General features: G+C 43.3%; 1 protein-coding gene across 3 annotated transcripts in view; it reads left to right on the top strand.

Annotated features, from left to right (window-relative positions):
* Positions 1-20,817, top strand: part of Shisa9 (shisa family member 9) — a 321,502-nt gene that overhangs the window by 280,188 nt on the left and 20,497 nt on the right. For 2 of the 3 annotated variants that reach the window (XM_057776666.1, XM_057776665.1), the window contains exon 3: positions 17,090-17,245. The exons of the other annotated variant lie outside the window; for it this stretch is intronic. In XM_057776666.1, the coding sequence (XP_057632649.1) occupies positions 17,090-17,245 (156 nt within the window). The remainder of the gene's footprint in view (positions 1-17,089; positions 17,246-20,817) is intronic. 3 annotated transcript variants of the gene reach the window in all.

The following is a 20,817-nucleotide window of genomic DNA, read 5'->3' as shown; positions in this document are numbered from 1 at the left end:
ATCTGCATCAACCCAGACCCCTTACCAAGGCTCAGGGAACATGGAGGGAGAGGAGGAAAGAAGACTATAGGAGCTGAAAGATGAGGAGAAGTCCTGTGATATGCTGTCTTCTAGATATGTCATGGCTCTCGTAATCAGGAACTCATAGCAGCTGTGGTGTAGAGCAGTGGACACCACACACACACATACACACGAGGGAGAGAGGGACACATGGGGCCGTAGGGGAGAGAGAGAGACAGAGAGAAACAGAGAGAGAGAGGATTAAGTCAGAGGGGATTATATTATGGAAATCTTGAGAAAATTAGAAGGGAGGATGGATGGGATAACGTTTCTTGTATTCTCAGAGAACAATTGTTAAGAACAATGTCCTGTGGTTTCAGCCTTAAACAGGAGACAGAACCACAGTTGCCTTCAATTACTTTACGAGACTCAGAAAAGAATTGGGAGAGACAATAATTCGAATTTTAGCAAAACTTGTCCTGTGCCACCAGTCCTAAGTGTGGGTGTGAAGGGTTGTGCTGCTGTCGGAAGCTGAGAACACCACTGGAGGTGGCAGCAGTGCGACACCTCATCATTCTGGGATGTGGAGCAAGCATAAAGAGCAATATAAAGCAAATGATTGATCCTGGAAGATCCAAACTTTGACAACAAAATTTACCCAACATTCCCCAATATTTCAAGTTTTTTCTTACTATTTTGGGATTACTTTTAGGTGTTTTGAGAGTGAGCATGCTGTTTAAGATAAGCATCATGAGTTTTTAAATATTGTACTCATACATGAGGATAATGTCTTTTCGTCACACACACTCCTCCATCCTCCACGACTTTGTTTGTGTGCCTCCCCCAGGTGTCTGTCTGTCTGTCTGTGTATAGACTAGAGGTCCTCTAGGCATTGCCCACTTTTTCCTGCCTTTATTTTTGACACAGGGTCTCTCGGTTCCCTGGAACTCACTAAGTCATGCTGGCTGGGCTGAGCCTCAGGGACCTACCTGTCTGTCTCCCTGGTGCTGGGATAACAAGCAATCCACTATACTGACTTTTTAGTGGATTCTAGAACTTGACTTCAGGCTGTCGTGCTTGTGTAGCAGGGATTTTATTAAGAAGTCATTTCCCTGACCCTCCTCTTGCTTCAGAGGTAAGGCAGCATCGTCAGAAAGGTTAATGCACTTATCTGATAGCACTTAGGCAAAGGTGCATACAGATCTTGTTCTAAGATCACCTATTCCCCTAATGGTTTAGAAATAGTTATCTGTATGAAGGCCTCCCCTGTTCTCTTTAGCTCTGAATCCAGATTCCTCATCCTCTCTCTATTTCCTGCCAGCTCTTGTATGTCCCATCCTCTGTTCTTCTAATGTTTCATGTATTGGCCAGGGGCAGCTGATCCAAATGCCTTCATTGGTGGACAGTAGCAAGTGCATGTCATGCAGGACTGTCTAGCGCTCTTCACAGGCCTGTGTCTGCTGCCCTGGCTGCAGACATGTTGAGCACCTCTCAGTCTTCTCACAGTCAGGGAGGAATGTGCTGTCATCGCCAGAGCAGTTAAGTGTCCGAGCCTGGCGTGTCAGCAAAGCCCAGTTTTCTCATCTGTTTTATTATTTTCCCTTTCCCCCTGTGTCTGCCATTTTCAGTCCCAGGCATCAAATGCTCCATAAACAAAGGATTTATGCACTACACACATACTCCAAAAAAGAGAGAAAGAATTTAGAGCTTCCCAAGTCCCTGTATTGTTCAATCAATGTATTAGTCCTGGTGCAGTTTGCTTTGAGCAAAGTCTGACTTTGAGGTAAAATACAGTGTCTTAAATATTACCTGCTACAAAACAGGTGTCTGGAAACAGTCTCCTTTTCTTCCTCCCCTAGAAGAGAATTAAGTTTTATGTAAGAATTTAGGGCAGGGAAGAAGTGAGAAAGGAAGCAGACATATTCCATGATCTCAAAGAGGTATGGGGGAAAGGGTTGTCAGGTGATTAATGAAGATGATACACTTCTGGATTGAATTCTGCTCTGCCCAAATTCATATATAGAAGTTTTTCATTTCTAATGTCACAAGTGCGACCTTATTTGGGAACAAGACCACTGAAAACACGGTGAGTTGAGATGAGTCTATGTTGGAGCAGAGTGGAACCTCATTCAACGAGACTGGCGTCCTCACTGAAACAAGCAATTCAGATGAAACAGCTTGTGAATGGGTAGCATGTAAGGTGAAAACTTGCCTCTATAGAGGCCAAGAAGTGTAAAATGCCAGCCACTCAGGCTCTCCATTATCATCTTTAGGAAGAATTATGTTGTTCAATCTTTATCTTGGACTCCTAGCTCCCAGAACTGGAAGTCAATATGTTTCTTTGGTTAACACCATCCAGTTTTTAAGGACATTGTTACAAAGCCTTTTCAGGTTAATCAAGGGGCCCATAGAGCTAAGTTGCACATACTCAACAACAGAGACACATTCTAGAAAGTAAATTGTTGAGCTATTTTGCCAATGTGCAAATATCATTGTGTGTTCTTATAAAAGATGACTACAGCATCACTGAGTGGTATTTTATAAGCTCACGCCCTATCCGTACTCCATCATTGATGTAAAGATGAATGCAGTGTAAAACTGTCTTTCTGGATGCTGTGGAAGTGAAGCAGGTCTCTTGGCAGATGTGACACTCAACAAAGAAATGAAATATAGTTCAGCATTAGTTTCACAAAAACAAAGCACAGCATTGTCTGGACCAAATGGCATTTAAAAATGTGGTTAATTGTTACTTTGTAATCCGTGCCAGCATGCCTGGACACCTCGTTTCTAATCTATAGTATATTAAGGCTTGAGCTAAAGAAGGCGGGACAGATTGACTACTGCTGGCTCAGAGGGCAGCAGAGCCAGGACAAATGGAGACTACAGAGTAAGGACATAGGAGAAGGTGCAGGGAGAAGAGATGAAGAAGCATGGACAAACTCACATCACTCTGAGACTGATGAGCAAAGGGACCAGTGTCCTCTTCTAGATTTCTATCATGAAGTTAGCCCAGGTGGCTGGCATGGGCCATGAAACAATCCTTTGTGTCTACAGTGATGGTTCTGAGCTATCAATGACGAGGTAAATACCTGTCTTAGTCCATTTCCTTTTGTTATAACAAAATACTCAAGACAGAGGAGTTTATAAAGGAAAGATGATGATTTATCTCGGGGTTTAGATGTTGGCAGCCCAGGATTGGGCAGCTCTATCTGGCAAAGGCATTGTGTTGTATCTGTTCATGGCTGGAAACAGGAGGGCAGATGTGTGCAGAGACAAATGCTGCAAAACTAAAGGGCCAGACACACTCTCTCATGGTAGCTAACAGTACCATGAGACCTTCCTAATGTTCTAGTCATGTTCCAGAGGTTTCGTGACCTGGCAATGCCTTTAAGCGGAGGGATGAACTCCAACGTCATTTCCACAGCATTCCCATGAGAGCTCAGCAGAGATGACGTGTGTAGAGGTCATAACAACATACTACGGCCACTGATTTCCTCAAGCATGCACATAATGGTACTTCAGATTAAAATGAAGCATCTACTCTTGGTTTTGCTGTCCTTTTTGCTTTTCTTAAAAGACAGACAAAGCAGATTCTCTATCTTGTGAAACCAAGCTACACAGCCCTCTCTTGCCCTTAAAATTATTTCTGTGCATGTGTGTTTTATGTTGTTTGCATGAGTTTATGTGCACAATGTGCATGCAGGAGACTGTAGGGGCTAGAAGAGGCCAGTGGAGATACCCCAAAAATGGATGGTTGTGAGCCACCACGTGTGTGCTGGGAGCTGAACCCAAGTCTTCTGTAAGAGCAGTAGGCACTCTTGAGTCCCGAGCCACCACTCCAGTTTATCTATTGCACCGTCACAAATGCTCTTGTCATGCTGTGTCACAGCTCTAACTGTGGGGTACAGCTTGTATGGTCATTTCTCCTGCCACGCACCCCATGTGCCTCCCTCCCTCTCTGCGCTCTCTTTGCTGGAAGTACGACCCCAGACAGTGACATGAATCTCTGTTCTCCAGTGAAGGCTAGTTTTCAAATATTTCCTTCCTAAATGGTCAAAATAAAAATAAGTGTTTATACCCAGTGAGGATGTAAACCCGAGGGTGACATGAGCTGCTTTAGCCAAAGGTTTTACAGTTACGTGTTTGCACTTTTTCCTCCATTGTGAGTTGGTACTTGTCCTTCTGCTACTGAGACTCAATGAGATTGATTTAATTTTCTTTTTGCATGAATATTTTCTGGTGGGAGAGTATCTTGATATGTCCTCTCTTGACAAATTCCGCTAATTTTGACTAGCATTTTTTTTCTTCTTGCTTATGGCCAAAGACAATTCTACGTGGTATTTCAAATAAAATAATTTCCAGGTTTTCCCCTTAAAAGGATGCTGGTAGGCATCATGATTTGGGAAGATTAGAAGGGAAAAGCGGAGCTAAAAGCAGGGTTCTGTTCTGACTTTGCATGTCCATTCTCTTTGTTGTTGTTGTAATAATTACCTGCACCATCGGTGCCTGCAGGGACATCTCCTGACCTTTCCCTTTCAAAGGTCCAGTTTTGATGCTCATGAAAAAAATTCTGATTTGTGTCCAAGCACTCTGAAACCTAACACTCTTCTTCTCATGGCCACATGATGTTGCTTTGATTTCCTGGGTAATTGGAGGCTATAAAACTTCAGCTACCATGGGGGGATGCCTGTAATGATTCGCCTGCAAACTAAACGCATTCTGCTTTGTGGCTGCAAACCCCACAGCTTCTCAGGAGGGAGCTGTTATGACCCCCATCTGGAGGTTAGAAGGCTGGGGTCCATAAACACTTTATGACATATCAAAGGTGCTGTAGGTAGATGAGCAAGTCATAGTTTGAATCCCAAACTGCTTCCTAAAGTGCGTTCCTGTGTCATCGTATTATCCGCCTGGATGCTGTGCAGAAAACAGAAGCTGAAGTCAGAGTCTGGTGCACAGTGTGTTGGAAAGGGTGAGGATGATGGGAACCATGGTCTCTGGAGTCAGAGAAAAACGTAGCCCTTCTCAACTGTCAAAGGTTTGAAACATAATTTTATGAGATTTCTTAGTATAAAAACTAGGACTCACACACAAAACACAAGTCTTGGAAGGTCAGAAATGCTAAAGTCTGTGACAAACAATGAATGTGTGAATCTAATGAATAGGCAAGGACATGGGGGACTCCACGAGGACACAGGGTCTCCACGAGGACACAGGGTCTCCACGAGGACACAGGGTCTCCACGAGGACACAGGGGTCTCCACGAGGACACAGGGGTCTCCACGAGGACACAGGGGTCTCCACGAGGACACAGGGGTCTCTACAAGGACACAGGGACTCCACGAGGACACAGGGTCTCCACGAGGACACAGGGGTCTCTACAAGGACACAGGGACTCCACGAGGACACAGGGTCTCCACGAGGACACAGGGGTCTCTACAAGGACACAGGGTCTCCACAAGGCACAGGGGTCTCCACGAGAACACAGGGGTCTCTACAAGGACACAGGGTCTCCACGAGGACACAGGGTCTCCACGAGGACACAGGGGTCTCCACGAGGACACAGGGGTCTCCACGAGGACACAGGGGTCTCTACAAGGACACAGGGACTCCACGAGGACACAGGGTCTCCACGAGGACACAGGGGTCTCCACGAGGACACAGGGGTCTCTACAAGGACACAGGGACTCCACGAGGACACAGGGTCTCCACGAGGACACAGGGGTCTCCACGAGGACACAGGGGTCTCTACAAGGACACAGGGACTCCACGAGGACACAGGGTCTCCACGAGGACACAGGGGTCTCTACAAGGACACAGGGTCTCCACAAGGCACAGGGGTCTCCACGAGGACACAGGGGTCTCTACAAGGACACAGGGTCTCCACGAGGACACAGGGTCTCCACAAGGACACAGGGTCTCCACGAGGACATGGGGGTTTGCAGAATAGAGAGCTTGTTTATTCTCTGAATACATTTTAAACCCTGCTCTCCGGATCAAGGAAGAAATAAGCATGGATCTGGACACTGCTTTTCTCCTTTGACTGGGACACTACACAAAGAAGGAGAGGGACTGGAGGCAAGGGACTTTCTGTCCACATGGAAGGCTCAGTGCCATGCTAGCAGTAGCCCGGCTCCGTGGAGGAACACTGCAGAGACCAACCTGGAAGGAAATCCTGTTGCTCTCATAAGCTGTTTGTCTTTAGCCAAGTCACTGAATATGCCTGGGCTTTTGATTTCTTTACTCGGTGAGTGTGTGTGTGAGGCTACACGAATGTGTGCATGTGGTCTTGCACATATGTGCGTGTGGAGGTCAGAGTGCATGTTCTGGGTTATTCCCTAGGTCCTGTTCATCATTTTACTGAGACAGCATCTCTCATTGGCTTGAAACCTGTCAGATTAGGCTTGCCAGCCAGCAGGTCCCAGAATTTATCTCCAGTTCTCCAGCACTGGGAATCACAAGTACACCCACACCTGGCTTTTGATGGGTTCTAGGGATTGGATTTAGGTCCTCATGGTTGCATGGTGGGCATTGTATGATTGTGTTATCTACCCAAGCCTCTCTCTGAGCTTTGATTTCTTTATCTATAAAATGATATTAAATAGTATAGAGAAATGTTTTGCATGGTTAACGTGCCTTTTACTTAGCCTTTTGGAGTATGTGACCTATGTCTGAATGGACTGTGGTTTACATAAGCTTGGGAGAGAGTAGAACAAAATGGGATGAAATCCACTCTGTTTGCCTGTGTGCCAGGTTCAAGGACCAGTTCTGAAGTAAGACCTGAGCTCTCAGGCTATGTGAGAATTCTGTCTCAGAATCTTTCAGCCAACTGGGCAATCATTTGGTCAGCCAATACCACTGTTTTTATTTATTTATTTTGTGTGTGTATGTGCTGGTTCATATGTGTACATGTGAAAACCAGAAGTCTATGTCAAACAGCGTTCTCATTCACTTTCTACCGTATTTTTAAAGATATGATGGTCTCTCTGAGCCTGGAGCTCACTAATTCAGCTAGCTGACTGCCCAGCAAGTACACAGGATTCCTGTCACATTCCTGGTGCTGAGCTTCAAGATACATGCTATGCCTAGCTTTAGGTGTGGGTTCTGGGACACTGGACTCCCATTCAGTGGAATTGCTAATACACCAGTTATTTTACTGGGCCATCTCACAAGCTGCACACCTCTGTTTCTTACCCTAATTGTCCACAAGAGCTCAGAGCTTTTATTCTGAGAACACTAGCTAGAATCCCAAATAGGATCTATGTAGGTGACCTCCCTCAATTCATCTATCATCCCTCCTTGTATCTGGGGTTGGAAGCTCAAGGATAGGAAGTCATTGGACAGAATTTAGTATTCTTTGTCTCTTTGTTTTCATCCTCAGTTGCTTCCAGAGCCAGTGCAGCTGAGCTTTGTGTGTCTTTCTTCTTTAGTCCATCTTCATCCACACTGTTGTCCTGCCAACCATGTCTTGACCTTAATATACTAGTAGAGATGAAGGAATTGGAAGGGGATGCCCTCCAAAGATAATAGCTTGACTCAAAAATTGATTATTATCTAGCTGTTAAAATGACTTTTGAATGCCAGAAATTCAAGTGTCAGCTCCTTGAGAGACAGCAAAGAAATGCCTGAGACCACAGAGTCCTAGAGACAGACGGCTGGGTTCAGGGTGGCGCCACCACTCTCATGGGATTTCAGGTGGGCAAAGCCTCCTGTGTCTTGATTCCTTCCTCTGTGAAGTGGGCTGAATATGCAGATACATAGAGGTTGCAGGGAAAATGGACAGATTCTTATATGAAGACTCTCTCGTGTCTCACTAACCTGTATTTGTCATGTATCGGCGATGTTTTCATGTTCTTGGTCTTTAGTATTGTCTGAAGACGATCTCATGTATCATTAGCCTTCTGTATTTGTTATGTGTAGGTGGCATTTTCATGTTCTCTGTCTTTAGTATTGTCATCATTTTCCCTTGACTGTGCACCTCCTCAGAAATTCTAAATTCCTTGCTCTACCAAGCATCTGCCAAGCATAGGTTCTCCAGAGCAAATAAATAATAATTTTCTATCTATCTATCTATCTATCTATCTATCTATCTATCTATCTATCTATCTATCTATCTATCTATCATCTATCTATCTATCTATCTATCTATCTATCTATCTATCTATCTATCTATCTGTGTCGGTCTTCTGTCTTTCTCTCTCTCTCTCTGTCTCTATCTCTATCTACCTACTATCTCTATCTATCTACCTACCTATCTCTGTCTGCCTATCTACTATCTCTATCTATCTATCTATCTATCTATCTATCTATCTATCTATCTATCTATCTATCTCTGTCTATCTATCTCTGTTGGTCTGTCTGTCTGTCTGTCTGTCTGTATCTATCTATATCTATATCTATATCTATCTATCTATCTATCTATCTATCTATCTCTGTTGGTCTGTCTCTATCTATCTATCTATCTATCTATCTATCTATCTATCTATCTATCTATCTCTGTTGGTCTGTCTGTCTGTCTGTCTGTCTGTCTGTCTGTATCTATCTATCTATCTATCTATCTATCTATCTATCTATCTATCTATCTCTGTCTATCTATCTCTGTTGGTCTGTCTGTCTGTCTGTCTGTCTGTCTGTCTGTCTGTATCTATCTATCTATCTATCTATCTATCTATCTATCTATCTATCTATCATCTATCCATCTATCAACAAAAGTGAAAACAATGCAAACTAGCAAAATGCCTTCAACAAAAGGTGCCAAAAGGGAAGTGGATGATCATATGCTCATGTGTAGAAGTTTAGATATCTTTTCCTCTCCCTGTACAGAGTGGATCAAAGACTTCCATGTAAGATAGAAGACTTTGAAATTCCTTGAGCAAAGCAGAGAAAATACTTCCAGGTATAGACACAGGCAAAAGACTTCAGTAGCTCAGTAACAAGCATGACAAATGGGATTGCTTCCAATTGGAAAGCTTCTGTGCAACACAGGACACAGAATAAAAAGAGAGCCTGAAGGATGGGGGAGACTCTACCCTCTCTCCATCCGGCAAGGCATAACATATAGAATGTGGAATTAACTAAGATAAGCATAATTACCAAACTCCAATAATTGAATCTATAAATTAGCAAATTAATTGGACAGTTCTCAAAAGAAGAGTCACCAATGTGACTGCCCAAATATGAGTTGAACAAGGAAGACACTATTGTACACACCAAAGTGGATGGGACAAACCCCATGAGGCCTCATCCCTACACCAAGAACTACCGGTAACTGAGAAAAGTTAGGGAGAGATGGTCTTCCCCAGGGAAGAGCACACCAATTGGTTGTCTAGTGCCAAACAGTCTGCCCTGAAACACACATACAGGTAGCATTATATTGATTGAACATATTATATTTAGGAATATATATGTATGCAATGACAGTTAGTGAAAAAGGAGGCTATGAATTTGAAGGAGAGAGGGGAGGGGTACATAGGAGGGTTTGAAGTGAAGTAAGGGAAAGGAAATACTGTAATTGTATTATAATCTAGAAAAAGCAAATGGCCAATAAATGTATGAATAATGTTCAGTCTCCATAGCCAACAGGGAATAAATCAAATCTATACTGAGATCCCATCTGACTCCGGTCAGAATCACTATCAACAAAACCACAGCAAATGTGGGTGAGGATGCTGGACCAGCCAACCCTTCCTCACTGTTGGTGGGAATGAGCACTTGGGACAGCCCCTCTGCAAATCAATATGGAGGTTGCTCACGTAACTAAACATGGAGCTAAACTCGATCCCATTCTCCCAGTGCAGACAGGGCACAAAGGAATGAAGGTCAGCATGCCACAGGGATGCCTGCACAGCCACGGTCCTTGCAGCATTACCCAAAATACCTTAGGTATGGAATTTTGGTATCCAACGGTTGAATGGGTGAAGGATATGGGATACATATACAGAGTGAAGTTTTATTTAGCTACAAAGAAGAACAAAAGTTATGTCATTTGCTGGGAAATGGATGAAACTGGAGACTCAGAAAGACAATTGTTACATGTTTTCTCTAGAGTTCAAAAATATACACATGATATGAAAATAAAAGATGAAGGGAACCAGTGGGAACTGGGGAGGCAGGGACAAGAGAGGAAAATGATATGAATGTGAGCACAACGTCTGATAAACATATAAAATGTCATAATTTTATATAATGAGTAATGATAATAGAAAATTTAAAAACAGAGTTTCCAATTACTGTATTCTATTGGATAAAGTTTGTTTCCTTCTGAATATGAGCTATAAATTCTATATTATTGCACTACACATATACATACATATATGAATATATATAATTCAATATAATATATGAATATATATAATTCAAATAATTAACTGGAGAGATGGAGGGCAATGGCAGTCAGGTTTATTGGATGGAGAACTAAGATAAGCAGGTGGGGTGATCAAGAATGATGCACTTGACAATAGATCATAGTTAGGGACATCAGAATGAATGCATGCACAGGCTAATACAGGTACAGGTGGTTACATAAATAGATATGTATAGATATGTGCATATGTTTATGTCCTTACACATGGAAATATTCTTATTCTGTCATCAGAGTGATATGAAAGGTAACCACAGCTCCCTTACACACACATTTTGGTGTCTAATACTTTTATTCTATAAAATAAAACCAGATCCTTAAAGAGATGGATGGTCCTTGGTCCAGGACAGGAAATATATAATATAAGCCTAGAGATAATATTACATTACCAAGAAATAAACAATGCCCCCAAAACATAAAAAGATGGAAGTGTAGCAAAGCAGCAGATTGGGGAATACAACGAAGTAAAGAATTATGTATTTTAACCCAAGGCATAAGACAGTTCGTGTGTCTACACTGATAGGAGTGAAAAATGGAGCAGACAAGGAAGTGAGTTCCCAATGGCTCGTGTGTCACATCTCCACTGAGGAGGTGCAGCATCCATCCTTCTCCTTAGATGTGGATGATGCACGTCTGCCGCCTTGCATCCCCAAAGAACATGTTCACAGTAGAGGAATTGGGTGAGGGCAATGTGGTTGCTTCTGTGCCATACTGTAAGTATTTTAGTAGATTCAAAACGATTGACTTTAGTGTCTGGAGAGATGGCTCAGCACTTACAAGCACTTGCTTCTTCAGGGGCCAAGGTTTGATTTGCAGCCCCCATCTGGTAGCTCACAGCTGCCTGTAACTCCAGTTCCATGGTATTTGATACCCTTCCTGGCCTCCTTGAGCACTAGGCACACACAGTGTATACATATATATACAGAAAAAACATTCATCCACAGAAAGTTTTTTAAAATCTATCCAAAAAAAAAAAAAAAAAAAGACCAGAGGCTGGGGAGACTGTCAGTCAAGGAAGTACTTGCTGTGTGAACACCAGGCACCAGGGTCTGAGTCTGCTCTCTGAACCTCTAAGTAGAAAAGATGAGCTGGGCAACATGAACTGGTAGTCCCAAGCCTGGGGAATCAGAGACAGGAGATGCCCTGGCCAACCAGCCTAGCCAAATTCACCAGCTCCAGGTTGAATGAAAAACCCTGTCTCAACAAATATAGTAGAGAAAAATGAAGGATGACATATGATGCTGACCTCTGACCTCCCCGTGCACACCCACACTGGCATGTCAACATGAACATGTGCATACATGTGCACAGCCCTTGATGGCAGAGAGGACAGAGTAAGCACAGCAGACAGCATCTGAGAAGACAGTCTGTGAGAATCATCAAAGCAGCCTGCTTGGAGCCTCCGGTGTTTTTCTGTGCCATTGCTTCCCATGAAAAGTTTTGGGGGCTCTTTGTGTTGTCAGTCCTTCCAAATAAGTCATTGATCATTTGTCTTTTCCACAAAGAAATTCAGAACACTCTCTTAGTGTTTGTAACCGGGCATTTTTTACACTAACTGACATGATCTTAATTGCATGCACTTTATTTCTATTGAATGACTAAGATAAATCGCATAATGGAACTTCCAAGGTGGTTACCTTGGTGGAAGAATACTAGATGCCTCCAATTAAAGTAATTATGCCCCAACTTTCTTTACAAATGATTGTCAGAAACGCGAAGGCCCTTTCTGTCTTAGGAGGAAAGTGCAGGGGTGTCCATGGCTTCTTGAATACTAATGGAGGTTGTTGTTGGAGTGTGGTTAACGTCACAGAACAGCACAGGCTCCGTAGTCTCCCTAAGGGCTACAGTGAGCTGTGAAATTATAAGGTGTGGAACAGTCTTTTTGTTGGGTTGGACAGAGAATATGTTTCTACGCAGTGTATGAGATCTCTCTGGAGCTGAGCTAGACGAGAAATCACTCTTTAAAAGAAAGACAGCTCGAGTGTTACTGGCTTCCCCTCTGGCCACAGCTGCGTGAGAGGAATTATGTATGCATGCAGTATAGATAGTATAGATATATGACATATGTGTATTTGTACATACAGGCACAGAAGGCATAGGCATGCTCACATTTCTACTTCTTTTCTCATCTTGGCTACAGCATTTCCAGAGCGTAGTCTTAATTTGCTGTCTTCACCTTGCTGCTCTAGTTTTTTTTTTTTTTTTTTTTTTTTTTTTTGTACACCAGCCTGGGATTTCCTCTCGTCTACCTCTTTTTGTGTCTCCTTTGCTGGGTGCATTTGAGGGAACTTAACAGACAGCAAACTATGAGGTCTAACCTATCTTTTTGTCTAAGAAAACAAAAAATAAAGTGTCAAAACCCAGCCACAAAGGTCTGCTTAGCAGTTCTTGATGACTTCCCTGAGGGTTAGAAATTTAATATTTCTGAATATTCAGTGCCTGGAAGCTAGCACAAAATGGCTCTCTAAGTCCACCAGAAAGTCACTTCCTGTGATTTTGAATGTGAAGCAGAAATGTGACTCTGGGCAGCCCTGTTTTCTCTTTCATTTTAGTGGGCCATTTCAGTCATACCGCTCTTATGTTCAATAACCACTCAGTGCTCTTGAGGAAGCACAAAACTTAGCAGAAATAATATAAAAGCAAATGCTCTGTAATAGAATATTAAGGATTCTGTTTAATAATGTAAAAGCTGTCCCAAGATATCTGTGAGAAACAGGGTTTTCCCTCCTTTAATGAAGTGGTTAGCATTCCTTGGTGAGCTTAGAAATAGGATTTGAGTACCGTAGTGAGGGTTCAGGATGCAGGGTCAGAGGATGGAGGAGGACCGACTTTGAGGATGTCAGTTCTAACTAGACAAGCTAGTGTTTGAGGTCTCTTCCGAGGACGGGGGACAAAACAGACCTGGTGTTGTCATTATTACTTTACTAATGTTCGTCATGCATTACTTGGTCAATTTTGGAGCTTTATTTTATCTTACTTTTAATTGGCACATAATTATTGGCCATATCTGGAGTAAAGTGTGGTAACCTGATACATGGATTACACCATGTAATGATGAAATAATGGTGACCAGCATATTTGTAACCTCAGACCATTTATCATGTCTTCATGGGGAGAGACAGACAATCCGTTATTGTTAACTGTCATCCACTAGGAGATGGACAGCAGAGTTTAGTCCTTTTATTTCACTAAATAATGTTATCTTTGTACTTGTTAGCCAATTTTTCCCATGCCTCTCCCCCGCTTTCCATCTGGAAGTTTCTACCATAGCTTGGTAGCAAGGCAGGGGGCGAGAGAATTGCCACGCTGATACAAACCAAAATCGTAACTGAGAGTTGAGTTTTTAAGGAGGATCCTCAGCCAGCAATGGATGAGACTTGCTGTGTAAATACAAAGGGAGCCCCATTGTTCCTGGGGTGATGTACTGTGAAGGAGGCACTCAACTCCGTGCAGTACAGTTCTGGAGTGGGATTGAACCAGTTTGCTACCAGGGTGTCTTCCTCAATGTCGCTTCATTTCCTCCCTGTGTCTCCTGCCCTTCTGCTGCAAGTGTTTCATCAGCTCATACCCAAAATGTGCTTCATTTAAGGCCTTATCTCATGATTTCTAGGCAAGCCCACACTTAATATGATTGGCAGCTCATTGTACGACTCTGATGGAAATGAAGAGCCATATTAAAGGAAATGGTGATTCTAAGTGTATAAACACAGTGGCTGGACAGTAAAAGAAATCACACACATACACACAAAAAAAAAACGCAGAGAGCATCAGACATGATGGTGTATGCTGAAATCAAACACAAACACAGGGAACATCAGACGTGACGGTGTATGCTGAACTCACACAAACAGAGAACATCAGACATGATGGTGTATGCTGAAATCACACACAAAGAAACACAGAGAGCATCAGGCATGTCGATGTATGCTGAGCTTCTTTCCATTGGACCAATATTTGGGAAAATACTTACTTGGCCTGACTTTTTCAGGAGTGAAGACTTACTCTTTGGAGGTTGGATCTGCATAGGAAAATGTAGGAGCATCTCAGGGTGCGGGGCACAGTGAGAGCCATATCTACCAGCACCCTTCCTCTCCTCACTTGTTTGTCCTGGTCAGAAAAAAGCTCTCGCAGCAGGATACCCTACATTTTTGGATGCCAGCCTGAGGCTGGATTAGACAGCTTATGCTTCACAGTACTCCCTATAGACACAGGGCTTTATGTGGTAGCCCAGACAGGTGTGCTGATGAAAACACACTCCCTATATTTGTGAAGCAGTTATGGTATCCTTTCTCTTAGCAACTGGATCCATTGGTTTCTGAATACAAAAATATTCATATATGTCATGAATTGCGCCATTTAGATGCAGAGCCTGAGGTAGGGGTTCAGTTCATGGCTCTTTGTGAGTGGTTTTCAGAGAACACACACACACACACACGGAAACCAAAAGGGAAGATACGGTGGCTAAATATGAATGAAGGTATCAGGTAAAGTGTAGACAGTGATGATCAAACAAAGCCCTTGAGGCAAACCTGGCGCTATCTGGTTTATTTGAAAATAAAATTTTACTGAAATAAACACGGCTATTTTTTTAAATATAATATCTAGGCTAGTTTCACCCTACAATAGCAGCTTGAATAGTAGGAACAGAGGCCTGAAAAGCCTAAACAATCTGACCTATCATGGAAAACCCCAGTACTAAACCCCTCCCAATCCAGGGTGAGTCCTCAAGCACCCACCGATCTCTCCATAGTCACCCCGATCTTGAAGCAAGTGTTTGTACTCTGTACCTCAATGGCAGTGAGGCATTGGTCGCACACTACCCAGTTGTTGAGGGTGAGGGGGTGAAGTATACGGAGCCCAACATGGCAATCCCATCAGCTGAGAGGAAACCACTGCATACCAGCAGCTGTGTGAGCTGCCAAGAGCTGCAGAAGCTGGGAAGTGAGTGTGAATGCCAGCTAATGGGATCTCACGAGGTAGTCCCAGCATCGTGGTAGCAGCTCATCTGCCAGATTCCCTAGTTGAGGCTGGACCCTGATTGACTCTCCTCAACTGACCATCTCTGCCTGCAACCCCATTTCATTGCTCTCAAAGTGAAGATGGGGTCTCTCAATGAGCTGGCTGGACTCTGCCACCTTGCTCCTGCATCTTGTTCTATTTTCTTCATGCTGTATTTTCCAGCCGTGCATGTCTGGAGCCCAAGGACCACTCCCCAGGTTCTGAATCTGAACCTACCATCTTCCCTCCAGCGGCAAAGCCACCTGCGTTTCCTCTGCCTGTAACTTCTCTCTAGCGCCTCTTCTCACCTGCCACACCTGAGTGATATTCCACTTTCCCTTCCTTCCTCATCTCAGTGCATTGATAAGATGAACCTTCAAGAGATTCCCTTCCCGTGATTTTCAGTCCCTCCCAAGTAGTCAATATGTGTGCTTTATAATCTGTTGTTTAGTTCATGCAAACCTTTGTGTGCAGAAATGGACTCATTTTCTTTTGTAAGATAAACACTATAACGTTTGTACCACCTCGCATGCTTCCTGTCCAGTCTCTGGAAACCTCAGAGACATGTACCGTGAATTTGCTCTGAAGCCCTTTCCCCCTAACAGGTGCATTCTATCATATGCATGTATAAGTCATGCACACAATGCATGTGTGAAATAGAACAAAGCACAATGAAATAGTGTAAAGAGTCTTTCTGATAAAAGACCCTGGCATTCTGGAGATTATCCACTTTAGTAGGCTTGGTTGCCAGAGGTTTCTGTCTGTTTCACATATCCATGCACTGTAAATATCAGTGCAGCAGGCTTGACTCCTTTCTGCAGGTACGGCAGCTCTGCAGGTACGGCAGCTCTCCAGGTATGGCAGCTGAGCAGGTTGCCCATAGGCCTCAAGCTTCCGAGGCCTCTGGTCCCAGATTTTTTGCCATCACTGGGGACCTCCTGTTTGCCAGCAGCTTCTTGGCAAAGGGGTAGACTTGAGCACTCTTCCGAGTTAGAGGACATTGAATGTTACTGAAGGTGAACATATTAGTGCACAAATCTCATTTGTTCTTAAAAGTGTGGGGGGGGGTAGGGAGGGTTATACATCTATGCACATACATGTAGAAGCCAGGTATTGGGTATTGCCTCTCTGCTCTTTACCTTATTGCTCTGGGTCAAGGTCTCTCATTGAATGAGAAGCTGGGTGTTTCTGTTAGGCTGCTCAACTCCAAGGGTCTGCCTTTCTCTACCCACACCTGCTAGAAGTGCAGACAGACATGTACATGCCTACCTTCTTGACACAGGTGCTGGGATTTGAACTCATGTCACCCAGCCATTTCCCCAGCACCAAAATTCTGTTATTTTAAAGTGTTTCTTTTAATTTTAATTCTTTTGTTATTTTAAAATATTTCTTCTAATTTTAATTCCGAGTCTCTGTGGGTATATGCAAGTTTCCAGGTTGGCTTGAGAAGTCGGATACCCCTGGAGCTGGAGATACAAGTGTTTAAATATGGGTGCTGATAATCAAATCTGAGTTCTTAACCACTGAGCCCTTTCTTACTGCCCCCACAGGCTGTTTCGACAACACAAGTAGCTATGCAATAATAGAAACTTGGCATGCTGTCGCTCTGTCTAATGCTCTTCCACGTATGTCCACAGTATGTGGGAGGGTTTTAGGCTGGAGGGATGTGATGATGGTGGGGGTGGTTGGAAGGCCCTGCTCTGTTTATGACCATGTCTGTCTCTTCATTTTCAGATACCACCCAGATGAACAACGCAGTGCCCACTTCTCCTCTGCTCCAGCAGATGGGACACCCACATTCATACCCCAACCTGGGCCAGATTTCTAATCCATATGAACAGCAGCCTCCAGGCAAAGAGCTCAACAAGTATGCCTCCCTAAAGGCAGTAGGTAAGGACATCCTGCAAGAATCTCTTTCCTTTCCCCTTCACTTGGATTCTGCCTATGAACTTCTTTGTTTTTTTACCTTTATTTCTTTATTAAACCTATTTCCTCTGCTTATCTATCATCTTTCCGTCTGTCTATCATCTATCATTTATCTGCCTATCTGTATATCTATATCTATCTATCTAGTAACCAATTTGTGCATGTATCTATCTATGTATATGCCTATGCATTTATAAATCAATGCATATGTGTCTATCATCTATGTCTATGATCCTATCATCTATCTATCCATGTATACATATATGTCTATTTATAAATCTATCATCTAATCTATGTATATATGTCTATTTATGAATCTATCACCTATTGTCTTTTTATCTATCACCTATCTCTATCATCTATCTATCTATCTATCTATCTATCTATCTATCTATCTACTCTATCATCAATCACATCATCTATCTATCTATCTATCTATCTATCTATCTATCTATCTATCTATCTATCTATCTATCTATCTATCTCTATCATCAATCACATCATCTATCATCTATCTATCTATCTATCTATCTATCTATCTATCTATCTATCTATCTATCATCTATCATCCTTCTATCTACCTATCTGTCTATCTAGACTCAAGACTGCCCAGCTGCTTCTTCTGGACTGATTGAGTCCTGCCTTTCTCTGGGGGCAGGCTGGTCATCTGGAGCACCTGTTTATTTAGGACTCTTTCCTGGGGAGAAAGACTTAGATGCTCATGGGCCCTCTTATGAGTAACCCCCTTTAGCATTCCTCATCTGCCCTAGGCAGTCCTCAGGATCCTCAGGTGTAGAATCTGGTCTATTAATCCTAGCAGTGCCTTGCCTTCTAACAAGGTAAACCCATCACTACACATTCCCTGCCATCTCCGAGCAGCTTACGGAGGGCACACAATGTTTGCTCGTGTAGCCTCTCTCCTTCAGGGTGTAACATTTCCTAGGGAAGGGAGGCGTAGACTCTAGATTCTACAGCTACTATAAATGTTGATCTTACCAAGCGTACAGTACTACATTTGACTTCTGAAGCACACGCTCTCACTGATTCATGGGAGAATACGCAATTAGTAGCTCAACGACTAGATTAAGAAACCCGACTGAAGCAGTGATTCCACAGACCCCACAGCAGCAAGAAGCAGAGCTGAGGCTAAGAGATGCTTCTGTTACCCAGCATCCATCTCCCTCTCATGTCTCCTCTGTCTCTCCCACTCAAACAGGGCACCTTACTCTCAGACACATTCTGCTGGGTGATGTCACAGCCACAGCAAAGCTGTCAGTTCCTGGTTAGTGATTGGTTGCGGCAACTCAGGTTCTCGATGACACAGATGATCCAGCACCCCGAGTGCAGTACCTGGGCCCCAGTGCACCTTGGGAACTTTAACTGAGCTGGGTAAGAGTGGAGTTCAGACATGGACATTTGAAAAAATAAAGAGAGCTGCAGAGTTAGCTCAGTGACTCTTCTAGAGGACCCTGGCTCAATTCCCAGCACCAACAGGGTGTCTCATAACCATCTGCAACTCCAGTTCCAGGGATCCGACACCTTTTTCTGGCCTCCACAAGCACCAGAAATGCATAAAGGACACAGAGATACATGACTAACCATTCATGGATGTGAAAATTTGAAAAGGCCAGAGTTTTCTAATAAGAAGCCAGCACTGGGAGCTACTGGCTTAGACCAGTCCACAAGCCAGCATTCAGGAGAAGCAGACCCCATCTCTACTTTTGTTCTTCATGTCCTCTCTCAAATCCGGTGCCTGCTTCCTACATTCTTGCTGACTCCAGACACAGGAAATCTGTTTCCCTCTTGTTAAATCCTGTAAGTTCCATTTTCTAGTCCTGTTTTTGAGGAGAGGTTTCTAAGCCCACCTTCCCACCTCACCTCCATGCCTCTGAGCTTGTAATTTGAGGAGCTGAAGAGCCAGGCAGATATGAACTCCAACCTTGGTTCTACCGCATAGCTTCTGTGTGACTTGCACAGCACCCAACCCCTGGCAGTCCTCAATTTCCCAGTTTATAAAATGCACAGAGAGCAACAAGTGAAACAAGCTAAGTCCCATCATTCATAATGTCTGTCCTTCTCAGATGGCCACTCCCATGTGAGCAGCCATGCTGACTCCTTTCTCGGGTCTATCTTCTCTCAGGCTCAGCCTGAGTCCTCCTGAAAGGTCTTCTTCTTTGTCCCTAACGTTCTCCTTATGGAGGATGCTTCTCCTTCACTGAAGGGTTGACTGCCGGGACCTTTGTCATAGGACAACTCCTTTAGCCTGGAATGCCATCTGACTTCGTGGTGGAGTTCTTTCTGCTCTTTTGGCCATTTACAGGACCAACTCATTTATTCTCACATAATTTTAGATCCAGGAAACGTTGGACAGGTAGAGGACACCACAAATATGCAATTGTTCACCTCTTTCTCCCAGCCCCTCAGGAGAGATGGGAAAGTAGATATTCTTTGATTGGTTCAGCTATGAAATGCCCTAACCTCAGAACCCAAAGTTCAGACACTACCATGTGGCTCTGATGTTTATGGTATCTAAGGTTGATAATAATAATAATACTCATTAAACAAGTGTATTGGGACCTCACGTAAGACCAGAGTCAGGCTATGTGGTTAATGTATCAGAAGTCAAAGAGAGTCCTGTTCCCCAATTGCCTAGGTCTTCAGGATGGAACAATAAGAAGAGATTGAGCTAAGTGTATAGTTCCAAGGTCACGTGTTTAATAGACAGAAACAGGCTTTTCTACATCTCCTGCCTGGTAAGACTTTCCCTACTAGTTATCCGAGTCTCATACTTTATTTCTCTGCCTCCCCCAGTCTCTGGGGGAGGAGGGAAGAAAACACCCCCTCTTCTATTCTATAGTCATCAATTTTCTTGATTCCACACTATTCTTGCAAAACATGTGCATACTAAGCTGCATGTTTAACAAGGAAGGGAGAGGTAGTATTGCCCAGGAGAGCATCTTCAGTGCTCACAGGGCTTCAATAACCTGCAAGCACTCTTCAGGTTCCACCTCCCTTTCCTGAATCCTGCACTTCAGTGATAAATAACATCTATTGTTATATGGGATTCTTCTTTAGACACTAAGAATAATTGGTCCAGATGTGTTTCATTTCTTTGTGAACTGGTCAAATCAATCCACTCATTTCTTTCTCTTAGACCCCACGCAGATCAGAGTCTTAGTAGCTCTTAGGGTAAATAATTGATGAATGTTCCAACAGAGCTCCTTCATCTTCTCTGGGATTTCTGTGGGGCAGCTTTAGACAAGAAATGTCTGCAGAGAATTTGGAATGAAATTTGCAATCTGAAAATATGTTTGACGCTACCTATGTAACTCTTTCTTCTGCAACCAGGGCCTCCTGGAAGTTGTTTTTATTTTTATTTATTTTTTTAAATGAATGAATGAGCTTGCCTTTGACAAAAATCAGAGACTAGCTCAATTTTAAAAAATCATCTTTGTATCTTGTAGCAAAAGAAAGAATTTCTCTTGGGATTTTGGCCCCATCTAGTATGGGGCTGATGGACTTCCCTTCCTCTCCTT

The sequence above is a fragment of the Chionomys nivalis genome, chromosome 7 (genome assembly GCF_950005125.1).
Source record: "Chionomys nivalis chromosome 7, mChiNiv1.1, whole genome shotgun sequence".
NCBI classification, from domain to species: Eukaryota; Metazoa; Chordata; class Mammalia; order Rodentia; family Cricetidae; genus Chionomys; species Chionomys nivalis.
The sequence above is the reverse complement of the archived record's forward strand: the minus strand, read 5'-3'. Positions and strand labels throughout refer to the sequence as shown.